Source organism: Chiloscyllium punctatum, chromosome 47, assembly GCF_047496795.1.
Source record: "Chiloscyllium punctatum isolate Juve2018m chromosome 47, sChiPun1.3, whole genome shotgun sequence".
Classification (NCBI taxonomy): domain Eukaryota; kingdom Metazoa; phylum Chordata; class Chondrichthyes; order Orectolobiformes; family Hemiscylliidae; genus Chiloscyllium; species Chiloscyllium punctatum.
In genome coordinates, this window is record NC_092785.1 from 257,059 (window position 1) to 276,871 (window position 19,813).

At 58.5% G+C, this 19,813-nt stretch overlaps 1 protein-coding gene across 1 annotated transcript in view; it reads right to left on the bottom strand.

The window, feature by feature from the left end:
- The window catches only part of LOC140468490 (AH receptor-interacting protein-like), a 23,225-nt gene extending 4,028 nt beyond the window's left edge, over positions 1 to 19,197 (bottom strand). Inside the window, exons 1-5 of the mRNA XM_072564570.1 lie at positions 19,019 to 19,197; positions 14,772 to 14,951; positions 14,496 to 14,684; positions 2,732 to 2,908; positions 946 to 1,126 (exon numbers count right to left, since the gene is read on the bottom strand). Coding sequence (XP_072420671.1) covers positions 946 to 1,126; positions 2,732 to 2,908; positions 14,496 to 14,684; positions 14,772 to 14,951; positions 19,019 to 19,117 — 826 coding nt within the window. The 5' untranslated portion in view covers positions 19,118 to 19,197. The remainder of the gene's footprint in view (positions 1 to 945; positions 1,127 to 2,731; positions 2,909 to 14,495; positions 14,685 to 14,771; positions 14,952 to 19,018) is intronic.
- Between the last annotated feature and the right edge of the window lie 616 nt (positions 19,198 to 19,813).

Here is a 19,813-nt window from a genome sequence, read left to right on the forward strand (position 1 = left end):
GGGACAGGGACAGGGGGGGAACCTGATAGAGGGGAGTGAGATCCTGAGGGACATGGACAGGGGGGGAACCTGATAGAGGGGAGTGTGATCCTGAGGGACAGGGGGGTGGGGGGGGAACCTGATAGAGGGAAGTGAGATCCTGAGGGACATGGACAGGGGGGAACCTGATAGAGGGGAGTGAGATCCTGAGGGACATGGACAGGGGGGGAACCTGATAGAGGGGAGTGTGATCCTGAGGGACAGGGGGGTGGGGGGGGAACCTGATAGAGGGAGTGAGATCCTGAGGGACAGGGGGTTGGGGGGGGGAACCTGATAGAGGGGAGTGAGATCCTGAGGGACAGGGACAGGGGGGAACCTGATAGAGGGGAGTGAGATCCTGAGGGACAGGGGGGTGGGGGGGGGAACCTGATAGAGGGGAGTGAGATCCTGAGGGACAGGACAGGGGGGGGGGAACCTGATAGAGGGGAGTGAGATCCTGAGGGACATGGACAGGGGGGGAACCTGATAGAGGGGAGTGTGATCCTGAGGGACAGGGGGGTGGGGGGGGAACCTGATAGAGGGGAGTGTGATCCTGAGGGACAGGGGGGGTGGGGGGGGGAACCTGATCGAGGGGAGTGTGATCCTGAGGGACACGGACAGGGGGTGAGGGGGAAGAGTGAGCAGCTGTTCTCCCTCAGTCAGGGTCAGGAATAAAGGGGGCTGCTTGTCCTGTTAAATTGAAAGTCGGGAGGGTGACGAGGGCGGTTTGGCTCGAGCTGTCCCCCATCCCCCAGAGGGTGCTGGGGGGGTCTGGAATGTGCAGCCTGGGAGGGGGTGGGCTGAGGGGGAACCCTCCCACCCTTTAAAATGTCCTGGGATGGAGTCCTGGGAATGTGCCACAATGCCAGGCTGTGGGGCGGAGTGTGGGACATGGGCCAGTCCAGATGCTGAGGCAGTGGGACTGACCGTCAGAGCCGGTGTCAGTGAAGTACACAGTGACCTTACCATCGTACTTGGAGATGATGGAGGAGCAGTGCTCAATCACTTCATAATACTCCTCACTCAGGAGCTTGCACTGACAGTAGTTCAGCAGCAATGGGGTGATCATCTCATCCAAACGGATCCAGTTCTCATCGCCCGGTTTCTCCTGGGAGACACACACACACACACACACACACACATGCACAGACACAGACAGACACACATGCACAGACACACACACAGACACACATGCACAGACATGCACAGACACAGACACACACACACGCACAGACAGACACGCACAGACACACACACAGACACACATGCACAGACACAGACACACACACACGCACAGACACACACACAGACAGACACACATGCACAGACAGACACAGACAGACAGACACACACACACACACACAGACACACACACACACAGACACACACACGCAGACACACACACGCAGACACACACAGACACACAAGAGAATACACCAGTGAACGTCAATACCAGAGCCAACCCCTGACCTGCAAATCAAGAGAGGGATCAGCTGACTCTCAGACAACACAGCATTGCCCTCTGACTCCCAGTTCTGAACCCCCCTCCAGCCCCCAGCTCTGACCCCCCTCCGGCCCCCAGCTCTGACCCCCCCACTCCGGCCCCCAGCTCAGACCCCACTGACCCCAGCTCTGACCTCCCTCTGACCCCCCCACTCTGACCCCCTACGGCCTTCAGCTCTGATCCCACTCCGACCCCCGCTCTGACCCCCCCCCCACTCCGGCCCCCAGCTCTGACCCCCCTGACCCCAGCTCTGACCCCCTCTGGCCTCCAGCTCTGACCCGCCTGACCCCAGCTCTGACCCCACCTCCAACCCCCAGCTCTGACCCCCCGACCCCAGCTCTGACCCCCACCGGCCTCCAGCTCTGACCCCCCCCCAACCCCAGAACTGACTCCCTCTGGTCCCCCTGACCCCAGCTTTGACCCCCCCCACCCCGAGCTCTGACCCCCCCTCCAACCCCCAGCTCTGACCCCCCGACCCCAGCTCTGACCCCCACCGGCCTCCAGCTCTGACCCCCCCGACCCCAGCTCTGACCCCCCCAACCCCAGAACTGACTCCCTCTGGTCCCCCTGACCCCAGCTTTGACCCCCCCCCACCCCCGAGCTCTGACCCCCCCTCCAACCCTCAGCTCTGACCCCACCTCAGGCCCCCAGCTCTGACCCCACCTCTGCCCCCCCCCACCCCAGCTCTGACACCCCAACCCCTGACCTCGAGCTCTGACCCCCCCTCCAACCCTCAGCTCTGACCCCACCTTGGGCCCCCAGCTCTGACTCCCCCCTGAACCCAGCTCTGACCCCCCCTTCGGCCCTGTTCTGACCTCTTTCCGGCCTCCAGCTCTGACTCCCCCCCCCCCACAGAACCCAGCTCTGACCCCCCCCCCGAACCCAGCTCTGACCCCCCTCGAACCCCCAGCTCTGACCACTGACCCCAGCTCTGACCCCCCTCCGATCCTCAGCTCTGATCCCACCTCTAACCCCCAGCTCTGACCCCCCTCCAACCCCCAGCTCTGACCCCCCCTCCAACCCCAGCTCTGACCCTCATCTCTGACCCCCCTCCAGCCCCCAGCTCTGATCCCTGACCCAAGCTCTGCCCCCTGACCCCAGCTCTGACCCCCCCCCCGACCCCAGTTCTGACCCCCCCCCCCCTCTGACCCCCAGCTCTGCCCCCTGACCCCAGCTCTGCTCTCGGCCCAGGGGGCTGCTCCCTCTCACCTTCATCTGCAGGTTTTTGAGACAGGCGATCGCATCGTGGTACCTCCTGCATGCTTCCTTCACCTTGCCCTCCTTGAACAGCTGGTTACCTTCCTCGTGGATCAGGGGGACAGCCTCCAGTTTCTCCTCATCTGTCATGGCCCAAGCTTCCTGCTGGTAGCTGCCTGGCTCCTCCACCTGTCACACAGGGACAGCGTCACTTCACCGCGCTCAAACCCAGGGAAAGGGACAGGATCACTTCACCACGCTCAAACCCAGGGAAAGGGACAGGATCACTTCACCACGCTCAAACCCAGGGAAAGGGACAGGATCACTTCACCACGCTCAAACCCAGGAAAGGACAGGATCACTCACCACGCTCAAACCAGGGAAAGGGACAGATCACTTCACCACGCTCAAACCCAGGGAAAGGGACAGGATCACTTCACCACGCTCAAACCCAGGGAAAGGGACAGGATCACTTCACCACGCTCAAACCCAACCAAAGGGACAGGATCACTTCACCACGCTCAAACCCAGGGAAAGGGACAGCATCACTTCACCACGCTCAAACCAGGGAAAGGGACAGGATCACTTCACCACGCTCAAACCCAGGGAAAGGGACAGGATCACTTCACCACGCTCAAACCCAACCAAAGGGACAGGATCACTTCACCACGCTCAAACCCAGGGAAAGGGACAGGATCACTTCACCGCGCTCAAACCCAGGGAAAGGGACAGGATCACTTCACCGCGCTCAAACCCAGGGAAAGGGACAGGATCACTTCACCGCGCTCAAACCCAGGCAAAGGGACAGGATCACTTCACCGCGCTCAAACCCAGGGAAAGGGACAGGATCACTTCACCGCGCTCAAACCCAGGCAAAGGGACAGGATCACTTCACCACGCTCAAACCCAGGGAAAGGGACAGGATCACTTCACCGCGCTCAAACCCAGGCAAAGGGACAGGATCACTTCACCGCGCTCAAACCCAGGCAAAGGGACAGGATCACTTCACCGCGCTCAAACCCAGGCAAAGGGACAGGATCACTTCACCGCGCTCAAACCCAGGCAAAGGGACAGGATCACTTCACCGCGCTCAAACCCAGGCAAAGGGACAGGATCACTTCACCACGCTCAAACCCAACCAAAGGGACAGGATCACTTCACCGCGCTCAAACCCAGGGAAAGGGACAGGATCACTTCACCGCGCTCAAACCCAGTGAAAGGGACAGGATCACTTCACCGCGCTCAAACCCAGGGAAAGGGACAGGATCACTTCACCGCGCTCAAACCCAGGGAAAGGGACAGGATCACTTCACCGCGCTCAAACCCAGGGAAAGGGACAGGATCACTTCACCGCGCTCAAACCCAGGGAAAGGGACAGGATCACTTCACCGCGCTCAAACCCAGGGAAAGGGACAGGATCACTTCACCGCGCTCAAACCCAGGGAAAGGGACAGGATCACTTCACCGCGCTCAAACCCAGGGAAAGGGACAGGATCACTTCACCGCGCTTAAACCCAGAGAAAGGGACAGGATCACTTCACCGCGCTCAAACCCAGGGAAAGGGACAGGATCACTTCACCACGCTCAAACCCAACCAAAGGGACAGGATCACTTCACCGCGCTCAAACCCAGGGAAAGGACAGCATCACTTCACCGCGCTCAAACCCAGGGAAAGGGACAGGATCACTTCACCGCGCTCAAACCCAGGGAAAGGGACAGGATCACTTCACCGCGCTTAAACCCAGAGAAAGGGACAGGATCACTTCACCGCGCTCAAACCCAGGGAAAGGGACAGGATCACTTCACCACGCTCAAACCCAACCAAAGGGACAGGATCACTTCACCGCGCTCAAACCCAGGGAAAGGGACAGCATCACTTCACCACGCTCAAACCCAGGGATAGGGACAGGATCACTTCACCACGCTCAAACCCAGGGAAAGGGACAGGATCACTTCACCACGCTCAAACCCAGGGAAAGGGACAGGATCACTTCACCGCGCTCAAACCCAACCAAAGGGACAGGATCACTTCACCACGCTCAAACCCAGGGAAAGGGACAGGATCACTTCACCACGCTCAAACCCAGGGAAAGGGACAGCATCACTTCACCACGCTCAAACCCAAGGAAAGGGACAGGATCACTTCACCACGCTCAAACCCAACCAAAGGGACAGGATCACTTCACCACGCTCAAACCCAGGGAAAGGGACAGGATCACTTCACCACACTCAAACCCAACCAAAGGGACAGGATCACTTCACCACGCTCAAACCCAGGGAAAGGGACAGGATCACTTCACCACGCTCAAACCCAGGGAAAGGGACAGCATCACTTCACCACGCTCAAACCCAGGGAAAGGGACAGGATCACTTCACCGCGCTCAAACCCAACCAAAGGGACAGGATCACTTCACCACGCTCAAACCCAGGGAAAGGGACAGGATCACTTCACCACGCTCAAACCCAGGGAAAGGGACAGGATCACTTCACCACGCTCAAAGCCAGGGAAAGGGACAGGATCACTTCACCACGCTCAAACCCAGGGAAAGGGACAGGATCACTTCACCATGCTCAAACCCAACCAAAGGGACAGGATCACTTCACCACGCTCAAACCCAGGGAAAGGGACAGCATCACTTCACCACGCTCAAACCCAGGGAAAGGGACAGGATCACTTCACCGCGCTCAAACCCAACCAAAGGGACAGGATCACTTCACCACGCTCAAAGCCAGGGAAAGGGACAGGATCACTTCACCACGCTCAAACCCAGGGAAAGGGACAGGATCACTTCACCACGCTCAAAGCCAGGGAAAGGGACAGGATCACTTCACCGCGCTCAAACCCAACCAAAGGGACAGGATCACTTCACCACGCTCAAAGCCAGGGAAAGGGACAGGATCACTTCACCGCGCTCAAACCCAACCAAAGGGACAGGATCACTTCACCACGCTCAAACCCAGGGAAAGGGACAGGATCACTTCACCACGCTCAAACCCAGGGAAAGGGACAGGATCACTTCACCACGCTCAAACCCAGGGAAAGGGACAGGATCACTTCACCACGCTCAAACCCAGGGAAAGGGACAGGATCACTTCACCACGCTCAAACCCAGGGAAAGGGACAGGATCACTTCACCACGCTCAAACCCAGGGAAAGGGACAGGATCACTTCACCACGCTCAAACCCAGGGAAAGGGACAGGATCACTTCACCACGCTCAAACCCAGGGAAAGGGACAGGATCACTTCACCACGCTCAAACCCAGGGAAAGGGACAGGATCACTTCACCACGCTCAAACCCAACCAAAGGGACAGGATCACTTCACCACGCTCAAACCCAGGGAAAGGGACAGGATCACTTCACCACGCTCAAACCCAACCAAAGGGACAGGATCACTTCACCACGCTCAAACCCAACCAAAGGGACAGGATCACTTCACCACGCTCAAACCCAGGGAAAGGGACAGGATCACTTCACCACGCTCAAACCCAGGGATAGGGACAGGATCACTTCACCATGCTCAAACCCAGGGAAAGGGACAGGATCACTTCACCACGCTCAAACCCAGGGAAAGGGACAGGATCACTTCACCGCGCTCAAACCCAGGGAAAGGGACAGGATCACTTCACCACGCTCAAACCCAGGGAAAGGGACAGGATCACTTCACCGCGCTCAAACCCAGGGAAAGGGACAGGATCACTTCACCACGCTCAAACCCATGAAAGGGACAGGATCACTTCACCACGCTCAAACCCAGGGAAAGGGACAGGATCACTTCACCACGCTCAAACCCAGGGAAAGGGACAGGATCACTTCACCACGCTCAAACCCAGGGAAAGGGACAGGATCACTTCACCACGCTCAAACCCAACCAAAGGGACAGGATCACTTCACCACGCTCAAACCCAGGGAAAGGGACAGGATCACTTCACCACGCTCAAACCCAGGGAAAGGGACAGGATCACTTCACCACGCTCAAACCCAGGGAAAGGGACAGGATCACTTCACCACGCTCAAACCCAGGAAACTGCTGGTGGCGGGGGGGGGAAAACAGTGGGCACAGGGCAGACCAGGGGATCAGGACCACTGGGATCGTGGAGAGTGGGAAGGGAATTAGGACCACTGGAATCGTGGAGAGTGGGAAGGGGATTCTGACCACTGGGATCATGGAGAGTGGGAAGGGGATTCTGACCACTGGGATCGTGGAGAGTGGGAGTGAGTGGGAAGGGGATTGGGACCACTGGGATCGCGGAGAGTGGGAAGGGGATTGGGTACACTGGGATCGTGGAGAGTGGGAGTGAGTGGGAAGGGGATTTGGACCACTGGGATCGTGGAGAGTGGGAAGGGGATTGGGACCACTGGGATCGTGGAGAGTGGGAGTGAGTGGGAAGGGGATTGGGACCACTGGGATCGTGGAGAGTGGGAGTGAGTGGGAAGGAGATTGGGACTACTGGGATTGTGGAGAGTGGGAGTGAGTGGGAAGGGGATTGGGACCACTGGGATCATGGAGAGTGGGAGTGAACGGGAAGGGGATTGGGACCACTGGGATTGTGGAGAGTGGGAGTGAATGGGAAGGGGATTGGGACCACTGGGATCGTGGAGAGTGGGAGTGAACGGGAAGGGGATTGGGTCCACTGGGATTGTGGAGAGTGGGAGTGAGTGGGAAGGGGATTGGGACCACTGGGATCGTGGAGAGAGGGAGTGAATGGGAAGGGGATTGGGACCACTGGGATCGTGGAGAGAGGGAGTGAATGGGAAGGGGTTTGGGACCACTGGGATCGCGGAGAGTGGGAAGGGGTTGGCGACCACTGGGTTCGTGGAGAGTGGGAGTGAGTGGGAAGGGGTTTCGGACCACTGGGACCGTGGAGAGTGGGAGTGAACGGGAAGGGGATTGGGTCCACTGGGATCGTGGAGAGTGGGAGTGAGTGGGAAGGGGTTTGGGACCACTGGGATCGTGGAGAGTGGGAGTGAACGGGAAGGGGTTTTGGACCACTGGGATCATGGAGAGTGGGTGTGAACGGGAAGGGGTTTGGGACCACTGGGATCGTGGAGAGTGGGTGTGAACGGGAAGGGGTTTGGGACCACTGGGATCGTGGAGAGTGGGAGTGAACGGGAAGGGGATTGGGACCACTGGGATCGTGGAGAGTGGGAGTGAATGGGAAGGGGATTGGGTCCACTGGGATTGTGGAGAGTGGGAGTGAGTGGGAAGGGGATTGGGACCACTGGGATCGTGGAGAGTGGGAGTGAATGGGAAGGGGTTTGGGACCACTGGGATCGCGGAGAGTGGGAAGGGGTTGGCGACCACTGGGATCGTGGAGAGTGGGAGTGAGTGGGAAGGGGTTTGGGACCACTGGGATCGTGGAGAGTGGGAGTGAGTGGGATGGGGATTGGGACCACTGGGATCGTGGAGAGTGGGAGTGAACGGGGAGGGGATTGGGACCACTGGGATCGCGGAGGGTGGGAGCGAACGGGAAGGGGATTGGGACCACTGGGATTGTGGAGAGTGGGAGTGAACGGGAAGGGGATTGGGACCACTGGGATTGTGGAGAGTGGGTGTGAACGGGAAGGGGATTGGGACCACTGGGATCGTGGAGAGTGGGAAGGGGATTGGGTCCACTGGGATCGTGGAGAATGGGAGTGAGTGGGAAGGGGATTGGATCCACTGGGATTGTGGAGATTGGGAGTGAGTGGGAAGGGGATTTGGACCACTGGGATCGTGGAGAGTGGGAAGGGGATTGGGACCACTGGATTCGTGGAGAGTGGGAGTGAGTGGGAAGGGGATTGGGTCCACTGAGATCGTGGAGAGTGGGAGTGAGTGGGAAGGGGATTGGGACCACTGGGATTGTGGAGAGTGGGAGTGAGTGGGAAGGGGATTGGGACCACTGGGATCGTGGAGAGTGGGAGTGAACGGGAAGGGGATTGGGACCACTGGGATTGTGGAGAGTGGGTGTGAATGGGAAGGGGATTGGGACCACTGGGATCGCGGAGAGTGGGAAGGGGTTGGCGACCACTGGGATCGTGGAGAGTGGGAGTGAGTGGGAAGGGGTTTGGGACCACTGGGATCGTGGAGAGTGGGAGTGAACGGGAAGGTGATTGGGTCCACTGGGATTGTGGAGAGTGGGAGTGAGTGGGAAGGGGATTGGGACCACTGGGATCGTGGAGAGTGGGAGTGAATGGGAAGGGGTTTGGGACCACTGGGATCGCGGAGAGTGGGAAGGGGTTGGCGACCATTGGGATCGTGGAGAGTGGGAGTGAGTGGGAAGGGGTTTGGGACCACTGGGATCGTGGAGAGTGGGAGTGAACGGGAAGGGGTTTTGGACCACTGGGATCATGGAGAGTGGGTGTGATCGGGAAGGGGTTTGGGACCACTGGGATCGTGGAGAGTGGGTGTGAATGGGAAGGGGTTTGGGACCACTGGGATCGCGGAGAGTGGGAGTGAACGGGAAGGGGTTTGGGACCACTGGGATCATGGAGAGTGGGAGTGAACGGGAAGGGGATTGGGACCACTGGGATTGTGGAGAGTGGGAGTGAATGGGAAGGGGTTTGGGACCACTGGGATCGCGGAGAGTGGGAAGGGGTTGGCGACCACTGGGATCGTGGAGAGTGGGAGTGAGTGGGAAGGGGTTTGGGACCACTGGGATTGTGGAGTGCAGGAGGGAACGGGAAGGGGTTTGGGTCCACTGGGATCGTGGAGAGTGGGTGTGAACGGGAAGGGGTTTGGGACCACTGGGATCGTGGAGAGTGGGAGTGAACGGGAAGGGGTTTTGGACCACTGGGATCATGGAGAGTGGGTGTGAACAGGAAGGGGTTTGGGACCACTGGGATCGTGGAGAGTGGGTGTGAACGGGAAGGGGTTTGGGACCACTGGGATCGTGGAGAGTGGGAGTGAGTGGGATGGGGATTGGGACCACTGGGATCATGGAGAGTGGGAGTGAGTGGGATGGGGATTGGGACCACTGGGATCGTGGAGAGTGGGAGTGAACGGGGAGGGGATTGGGACCACTGGGATCGCGGAGGGTGGGAGTGAACGGGAAGGGGTTGGCGACCACTGGGATCATGGAGAGTGGGAGTGAACGGGAAGGGGATTGGGACCACTGGGATCGTGGAGAGTGGGAGTGAACGGGAAGGGGTTTGGGACCACTGGGATCGCGGAGAGTGGGAAGGGGTTGGCGACCACTGGGATCGTGGAGAGTGGGAGTGAGTGTGAAGGGGTTTGGGACCACTGGGATCGTGGAGAGTGGGAGTGAGTGGGAAGGGGTTTGGGACCACTGGGTTCGTGGAGAGTGGGAGTGAACGGGAAGGGGATTGGGTCCACTGGGATCGTGGAGAGTGGGAGTGAGTGGGAAGGGGTGGGTCCATTGGGTTCGTGGAGAGTGGGAGTGAGCGGGAAAGGGTTTGGGACCACTGGGATTGTGGAGAGTGGGAGTGAACGGGAAGGGGATTGGGTCCATTGGGATTGTGGAGAGTGGGAGTGAACGGGAAGGGGATTGGGTCCACTGGGATTGTGGAGAGTGGGAGTGAGTGGGAAGGGGATTGGGACCACTGGGATCGTGGAGAGAGGGAGTGAACGGGAAGGGGTTTGGGACCACTGGAATCGCGGAGAGTGGGAGTGAGTGGGAAGGGGTTTGGGACCACTGGGTTCGTGGAGAGTGGGAGTGAACGGGAAGGGGTTGGCGACCACTGGGATCGTGGAGAGTGGGAGTGAGTGGGAAGGGGTTTGGGACCACTGGGATTGTGGAGTGCAGGAGGGAACGGGAAGGGGTTTGGGTCCACTGGGATTGTGGAGAGTGGGAGTGAATGGGAAGGGGATTGGGACCACTGGGATCGTGGAGAGTGGGAGTGAACGGGAAGGGGTTTGGGACACCTGGGATTATGGAGGGCGGGAATGAACGGGAAGGGGATTGGGACCACTGGGATCGCGGAGAGTGGGAAGGGGATTGGAACCACTGGGATCGTGGAGAGTGGGAGTGAGTGGGATGGGGATTGGGACCACTGGGATCGTGGAGATTGGGAGTGAAAGGGGAGGGGATTGGGACCACTGGGATCGCGGAGAGTGGGAGTGAACGGGAAGGGGTTGGCGACCACTGGGATCGTGGAGAGTGGGAGTGAACGGGAAGGGGATTGGGACCACTGGGATTGTGGAGAGTGGGAGTGAACGGGAAGGGGTTTGGGACCACTGGAATCGCGGAGAGTGGGAGTGAACGGGAAGGGGTTTGGGACCACTGTGATTGTGGAGGGCGGGAGTGAACGGGAAGAGGATTGGGACCACTGGGATCACGGAGAGTGGGAAGGGGTTGGCGACCACTGGGATCGTGGAGAGTGGGAGTGAGTGGGAAGGGGATTCGGACCACTGGGATCGTGGAGAGTGGGAGTGAGTGGGAAGGGGTTTGGGACCACTGGTTTCGTGGAGAGTGGGAGTGAACGGGAAGGGGTTTGGGACCACTGGGATTGTGGAGGGTGGGAGGGAACGGGAAGGGGTTTGGGACCACTGGGATCGTGGAGAGTGGGAGTGAACGAGAATGGGATTGGGTCCACTGGGATTGTGGAGAGTGGGAGTGAATGGGAAGGGGAATGGGACCACTGGGATCGTGGAGAGTGGGAGTGAACGGGAAGGGGTTTGGGACCACTGGGATTGTGGAGGGCGGGAGTGAACGGGAAGGGGATTGGGACCACTGGGATCGCGGAGAGTGGGAAGGGGTTGGCGACCACTGGGATCGTGGAGAGTGGGAGTGAGTGGGAAGGGGATTGGGACCACTGGGATCGTGGAGAGTGGGAGTGAGTGGGAAGGGGATTGGGACCACTGGGATGGTGGAGAGTGGGAGTGAGTGGGAAGGGGTTTGGGACCACTGGGATCATGGAGAGTGGGAAGAGGATTGGGACCACTGGGATCGTGGAGAGTGGGAGTGAGTGGGAAGGGGATTGGGACCACTGGGATCATGGAGAGTGGGAGTGAGTGGGAAGGGGATTGGGACCACTGGGATCATGGAGAGTGGGAAGAGGATTGGGACCACTGGGATCATGAAGAGTGGGAGTGAGTGGGAAGGGGATTGGGACCATTGGGATCGTGGAGAGAGGGAAGGGGTTTGGGACCACTGGAATCGTGGAGTGTGGGAGTGAGTGGGAAGGGGTTTGGGTCCACTGGGATTGTGGAGAGTGGGAGTGTGTGGAAGGGGATTGGGTCCACTGGGATTGTGGAGAGTGGGAGTGAACGGGAAGGGGATTGGGTCCATTGGGATCGTGGAGTGTGGGAGTGAGTGGGAAGGGGTTTGGGTCCACTGGGATTGTGGAGAGTGGGAGTGTGTGGAAGGGGATTGGGTCCACTGGGATTGTGGAGAGTGGGAGTGAACGGGAAGGGGATTGGGTCCATTGGGATCGTGGAGTGTGGGAGTGAGTGGGAAGGGGTTTGGGTCCACTGGGATTGTGGAGAGTGGGAGTGTGTGGAAGGGGATTGGGTCCACTGGGATTGTGGAGAGTGGGAGTGAACGGGAATGGGATTGGGTCCATTGGGATCGTGGAGAGTGGGAGTGAACGGGAAGGGGATTGGGTCCACTGGGATCGTGGAGTGTGGGAGTGAGTGGGAAGGGGTTTGGGTCCATTGGGTTCGTGGAGAGTGGGAGTGAGCGGGAAAGGGTTTGGGACCACTGGGATTGTGGAGAGTGGGAGTGTGTGGAAGGGGATTGGGTCCATTGGGATTGTGGAGAGTGGGAATGAACGGGAAGGGGATTGGGTCCATTGGGATCATGGAGAGTGGGAGTGAACGGGAAGGGGATTGGGTCCACTGGGATTGTGGAGAGTGGGAGTGAGTGGGAAGGCGTTTGGGTCCATTGGGATCGTGGAGAGTGGGAGTGCACGGGAAGGGGATTGGGTCCATTGGGTTCGTGGAGAGTGGGAGTGAGTGGGAAAGGGTTTGGGACCACTGGGATTGTGGAGAGTGGGAAGGGGTTTGGGTCCATTGGGATCGTGGAGAGTGGGAGTGAGTGGGAAGGGGATTGGGACCACTGGGATTGTGGAGAGTGGGAGTGAGTGGGAAAGGGGTTTGGGTCCATTGGGTTCGTGGAGAGTGGGAGTGAATGGGAAGGGGTTTGGGACCACTGGGATTGCGGAGGGTGGGAGTGAACGGGAAGGGGATTGGGACCACTGGGATCGTGGAGAGTGGGAGTGAGTGGGAAGGGGTTTGGGTCCACTGGGATCGTGGAGAGTGGGAGTGAACGGGAAGGGGATTGGGACCACTGGGATTGCGGAGAGTGGGAGTGAACGGGAAGGGGATTGGGACCACTGGGATCGTGGAGAGTGGGAGTGAGTGGGAAGGGGTTTGGGTCCACTGGGATCGTGGAGAGTGGGAGTGAACGGGAAGGGGATTGGGACCACTGGGATTGCAGAGGGTGGGAGTGAACGGATAGGGGATTGGGACCACTGGGATCGTGGAGTGTGGGAGTGAGTGGGAAGGGGATTGGGTCCGTTGGGATTGCGGAGGGTGGGAGTGAGTGGGAAGGGGATTGGGACCACTGGGATTGCAGAGGGTGGGAGTGAGTGGGAAGGGGATTGGGTCCGTTGGGATTGCGGAGGGTGGGAGTGAGTGGGAAGGGGATTGGGACCACTGGGATTGCGGAGGGTGGGAGTGAGTGGGAAGGGGATTGGGTCCGTTGGGATTGCGGAGGGTGGGAGTGAGTGGGAAGGGGATTGGGTCTGTTGGGATCGTGGAGAGTGGGAGTGAACGGGAAGGGGATTGGGACCACTGGGATTGCGGAGGGTGGGAGTGAACGGATAGGGGATTGGGACCACGGGGCTCGTGGAGTGTGGGAGTGAGTGGGAAGGGGATTGGGTCCGTTGGGATTGCGGAATGTGGGAGTGAGTGGGAAGGGGATTGGGCCCATTGGGATTGGGCCCATTGGGATCGTGGAGAGTGGGAGTGAGTGGGAAAGGGATTGGGACCACTGGGATTGCGGAGGGTGGGAGTGAGTGGGAAGGGGATTGGGTCTGTTGGGATCGTGGAGAGTGGGAGTGAATGGGAAGGGGATTGGGACCACTGGGATTGCGGAGAGTGGGAGTGAACGGATAGGGGATTGGGACCACTGGGATCGTGGAGTGTGGGAGTGAGTGGGAAGGGGATTGGGTCTGTTGGGATTGTGGAGGGTGGGAGTGAACGGGAAGGGGATTGGGCCCACTGGGATTGTGGAGAGTGGGAGTGAGTGGGAAGGGGATTGGGTCCGTTAGGATTGCGGAGGGTGGGAGTGAGTGGGAAGGGGATTGGGCCCACTGGGATTGTGGAGAGTGGGAGTGAGTGGGAAGGGGATTGGGTCCGTTAGGATTGCGGAGGGTGGGAGTGAGTGGGAAGGGGATTGGGCCCACTGGGATTGTGGAGAGTGGGAGTGAGTGGGAAGGGGATTGGGTCCGTTAGGATTGCGGAGGGTGGGAGTGAGTGGGAAGGGGATTGGGCCCACTGGGATTGTGGAGAGTGGGAGTGAGTGGGAAGGGGATTGGGTCTGTTGGGATTGTGGAGGGTGGGAGTGAGTGGGAAGGGGATTGGGCCCACTGGGATTGTGGAGGGTGGGAGTGAGTGGGAAGGGGATTGGGTCTGTTGGGATTGTGGAGGGTGGGAGTGAGTGGGAAGGGGATTGGGCCCGTTGGGATTGCGGAATGTGGGAGTGAGTGGGAAGGGGATTGGGCCCACTGGGATTGTGGAGGGTGGGAGTGAGTGGGAAGGGGATTGGGCCCATTAGTTGGCTATTTCCTGCCTGCCACTCATCTCCCTGGCATTTCGTTGGAGCTGGGTACCTTGAGCATTTCAATGAGGAAGATGAGGGGCTGGGGATCCTTTTGGAGCTGATCCAAATCACAGTGACCCAGTGAGTTGTGTTCGTGTCGCTGTGCGATCCCACAGCAGTGCCTCTGGCCCTCCAGAGGGTCCTTGCCCATCGCAATGTTCCGAAGACTTTTGGACACCATTGGGTAGACCAACACGTGCTGTGGGAAAGAGAGACAGTGCATCAGTGGCTGCCAAACGTCCAGGGGATGGTGGGGAAGAGAGAGAAGGCTGAACCGAGGACTGACCTTGGTATCACACAGGAACTCCGCGACCTCCCCCTGCCGCATGGACACCACAATTGTCTCCCAGACGGGCAGCTTGAATTTCTTGCCAATGATGAGCTCCATGGGTTTCCCTCGGGTGCGGCTGTCATCGATGACGGTGCGGTCCTCATTACACCTCATCGTCCGGTAGTGAAAGGTGGCCTAGTCAGGGCACAGAGCGGCAGGGAGAGTGAGACACAGGGAGAAACAGGGCGAGAGAGGGGGGCAGGAGGAGGAGAGGGGGGCAGGAGGAGAGGTGGGGGGGCAGGAGGAGGGGGGCAGGAGGAGGAGAGGGGGGCAGGAGGAGAGGGGGGGGGCAGGAGGAGGGGGGCAGGAGGAGGAGAGGGGGGCAGGAGGAGAGGGGGGAGGGGCAGGAGGAGGAGAGGGGACGCAGGAGGAGAGGGATAGGAGGACGGGGTGATAGAGAGGTGGGGATAGAGGGGGAGAGGATGGGGGGGATAGAGAATGAGATGGGGCAAAGAGTGGTCTCTGATTGTGGTTGGTGATGTGGTTATGGTGTTCAGGCTGACAGAGAAGAACAGCCCAGGGATGTGCAGGTTAGGGTGGGATTGGCCATGGGATATTGTCCCATAGTGCACAGGGTTGTGCAGGTTAGGGTGGATTGGCCGTGGGAAATTGTCCCATAGTGTCCAGGGATGTGCAGGTCAGGGTGGATTGGCCATGGGAAATTGTCCCATAGTGCCCCGGGGTATACAGGTTAGGGTGGATTGGCCGTGGGAAATTGTCCCATAGTGTCCAGGGATGTGCAGGTCAGGGTGGATTGGCCATGGGAAATTGTCCCATAGTTTCCAGGGATGTGCAGGTTAGGGTGGGATTGGCCATGGGAAATTGTCCCATAGTGCCCAGGGATGTGGAGGTTAGGGTGGATTGGCCATGGGAAATTGTCCCATAGTGCCCAGGGATGTGGAGGTTAGGGTGGATTGGCCATGGGAAATTGTCCCATAGTGTCCAGGGATGTACAGGTTAGGGTGGATTGGCCATGGGAAATTGTCCCATAGTGCCCAGGGATGTGGAGGTTAGGGTGGATTGGCCATGGAAATTGTCCCATAGTGCCCAGGGATGTGCAGGTTAGGGTGGGATTGGCCATGGGAAATTGTCCCATAGTGTCCAGGGATGTGCAGGTTAGGGTGGATTGGCCATGGGAAATTGTCCCATAGTGTCCAGGGATGTACAGGTTAGGGTGGATTGGCCATGGGAAATTGTCCCATAGTGTCCAGGGATGTACAGGTTAGGGTGGATTGGCCATGGGAAATTGTCCCATAGTGCCCAGGGATGTGCAGGTTAGGGTGGGATTGGCCATGGGAAATTGTCCCATAGTGTCCAGGGATGTGCAGGTTAGGGTGGATTGGTCAGGGGTAAGTGCAGCGTAAAAGGGGAGGGCAATGGTTTTGGATCGGTTAGTTTTCAAAGGGGTTATTTTCAGCCGAAGGGTCACTATCCACACTGTGGGCGATTCTGTGCTACACTCCTCGACCAATCCTCGAACCCCTTCACCGTCAGGACTGACCACCTGAAGGTGCTGGGATTTGGTTTGGGGGGTCTGGGGCGTGCGCCAAGTCTTGGGAGGAGCGTATCAGCAAAGTGAGGCAGAGACTGAGCAGATGGAATCTGAGGCACTGTCATTGCTGTTATACGTGGCACAGGTCTGGCCTATTCCCAGAACCTGTGCCGCTGCAGTCACCCTGCCATCTTCCAATTTATATGGAGATCAAAGATGGACCGGGTCTGAAGGGACTCGCTGTACAAAGATCTGGGCAACGGGGAAAAAACACGCCCAATGCCACCCTCACCCTGATGGCCACCTTTGTGTGTGGCAGCATCAAGCTGTGTGTGGATCCCCGGTACGCAAACACCAAGTGTCACTATGTACTGAGGGTGTCCCTGGTGTTGCGAAGGATGGGCCTGCGCCTCGCTGCCGCGGAACGCTCCGAGTAGTTGGACCGTTCCGTATCACCTGTCCTTTGTGGAGAAGTTTATGAGGAAAAACACCTTTGATCACAAGTCCATCAGGAAGTGGTCAGCACGTAGTGTCCTTGAGACCCTTCGGGAAAAGGAGAGGGCGGATCCTGTCGAGCGGTTCCCTGAGCAGACTGTCAAAGCCATTTGGCAGAATGCCTCATCGCCAGAACTTTCCAACAAGCACCATTGGGGAGACTGGGCGCCTCCTAGCAGAGCGCTTTAGGGAACATCTCCGAGACACCCGCACCAATCAACCAAACCGCCCCGTGGCCCAACATTTCAACTCCCCCTCCCACTCTGCCGAGGACATGGAGGTCCTGGGCCTCCTTCACCGCCGCTCCCTCACCACCAGACGCCTGGAGGAAGAACGCCTCATCTTCCGCCTCGGAACACTTCAACCCCAGGGCATCAATGTGGACTTCAACAGCTTCCTCATTTCCCCTTCCCCCACCTCACCCTAGTTCCAAACTTCCAGCTCAGTTACTGACTCCTTGACTTGTCCGACCTGCCTATCTTCTTTTCCACCTATCCACTCCACCCTCTCCTCCTTGACCTATCACCTTCATCCCCTCCCCCACTCACCCATTGTACTCTGTGCTACTCCCTCCCCACCCCCACCCTCCTCTAGCTTATCTCTCCATCCTTCAGGCTCACTGCCTTTATTCCTGATGAAGGGCTTTTGCCCGAAACGTCGATTTCGAAGCTACTTGGATGCTGCCTGAACTGCTGTGCTCTTCCAGCACCATTAATCCAGAATCTGGTTTCCAGCATCTGCAGTCATTCTTTTTAACCCCCTAAGAACGGGGGGGGGGGGGAGAAAGAGTGGGGGGGGGGGGGGGAAGGGGGGGGAAGGGGGGGGGAGGGGGAGAGGGGGTAGAGGGGGGGAGGGAGGAGGGGGAGGGAGGAGGGGGGGGGAGGAGGGGGGGGGAGGGAGGAGGAGGGGGGGCACAGTCATTTGGGCTCCACTGACACCTCAACAGAAGAGTATATAGGTTAAAAACAATGACTGCAGATGCTGGAAACCAGAGTTGGATTAGGATGGTGCTGCAAAACCTCAGCAGTTCAGGCAGCATCTAAGTTAAATATATTAATACATATTTTGATATATAAATATATATAAATATAAATTATGTATTTACATATTATCTACATGAACATATATAGACATCAAAATTTATTTGATGTCTGCACATAAAGCAATTTATCGAAATTTGAAATTTATTTTTCCTATATATATATATATGATAAATAAATTTCGATTTTCAGTCAGTTGCTTTATGTAGACATTAAAATTTATATTTTGTGTATTTATATAAATATAAAATAATATAAATAGAAAAAATAAACCTGGATATCTGTGCATAAAGCAATGCAATGTATGAAAAATAATGGCATTGCATAGAAATCCAAATAATTTTAGGAATAAAGCCTATTTTTGCAATAAATTCTACACCGAATGGGTTTCTGCAACACTGTCACAATGTACCTTCAGCAAGCACACTGATTGACACCAGAGCGCGCCCAATCAGAGAGCGGCGCCGCCGCCGGGGACCAGCGCTCGCCCAATCAGGGTTGAGGGCGGGCGATGCCTGATGGTCGGCACCGCCCAGCGGACAGGCGGCCGTCCTGAAGGGGCGGACCTGCTACCGTCCAATCGGTGCAGGGGTTGGGTGGCGCCCTGCGGCGTGAGTGGCGGCCTCGCCGTCCGATCACCTGACGGGCGGTCGGCCGGGCCAATCGCGTGCGTTACTGGCACCCGGGCGGGCCGATCGGTGCGCGTGGGAGGGGGGGGGGGGGGGGGAGATGGGAACCTGGCGGTCCAATTGGATGCGGGACTGGCAGCCAGCCGGTCCAATTGGGTGGGTGGCGCCAGTCGTGCGGACCAATCAGAACGTACCCCCCGGGCGATTGGCAGCGGTGCTGCCCTGTCCAGTGTCGCGACGGTGGGCGGGCGTTTCCCAGCGGCACGCCCCTGGCCCCGATAGGTCGGCACCCTGTGGACGGACGGCCACGCCGGCCAACGGGCGCGCGGGGACTACTGACAGACAGCGGCCGCGACCAATCGGGGCCTCGGGGACGGGGAGGCGGGAGGATGGCGGTCCAATGACTGCTGACTTCCCAGGGCCTGGCCGCGAACATGCGGGGTGCGGCCGTTAGAAGGGCGAGAGGTCTCCCTGCCCCCATTCTCCCCGACCGACCGACCGACCGGCGGGTGGGGTACGTCAGATCTCTAACCGTTATCGTTCTACCTTGGTCCCGTCCTTGAAGTCCAGCAGCTCCCCCGTGCCGACGTGCAGGATCCGTTTGGTGATGCCGTCCGCCTCCATCATGAGAGCCCGCTCCGCCATCTTGTTTGGTGTTTGTTGGCCAATTCCTCCTCCCTCCCGTCGCGATGTCACCACGTTCGGCAATTGTCGGCTATTTCCGGTCGCGTCCGTCCTCCTTCGGGAACTTCCGGACGCCCGAAAGCGCCTCCCACGTGTCCACCCCGACGTCACGCGTCGACGGCCGAAACGCGTCCCGCCCCCCCCCCCCCCCCATCTTGGTAAAGGGACGACCGGCCTCAGCGCTACCCTTTCCAAGTCGGGTGGCCGCCATCTTGGTCAAGGAAAGGTGTATGTTTCCAGCTTCCTGATGGTCTTGCCTTGGAGCCCAGCAACTACAGTTTATTCTATAAAATCATGAGGGGCAGGGATAGGGGGGGTTGTAAATAGGCAAGGGCTTTTACCCTGGGATGGGGGGGGTGGTGGGGGAGGTGGTATCCAGAAATGGGATTAGAATGAGAGGGGAAAGGTTGGGAAGGGACCCTCTGGTCAGTGGGAAGACCCTTCCTGTCTTTATCCTGACTGGTGAGAGGGGAAAGAAGTAAATGGGACCTAAGAGGAAACATTTTCACCCAGAGGGTGGTACGTGTATGGAATAAGTGGCCAGAGGATGTGGTGGATCTGGTACAACTGCAACGTTTCAAAGGCACCTGGGTGGGGATATGAATAGGAAGGGTTTTAGAGGGGTATGGGCCAAGAGCTGGCAAATGGGACTAGGGG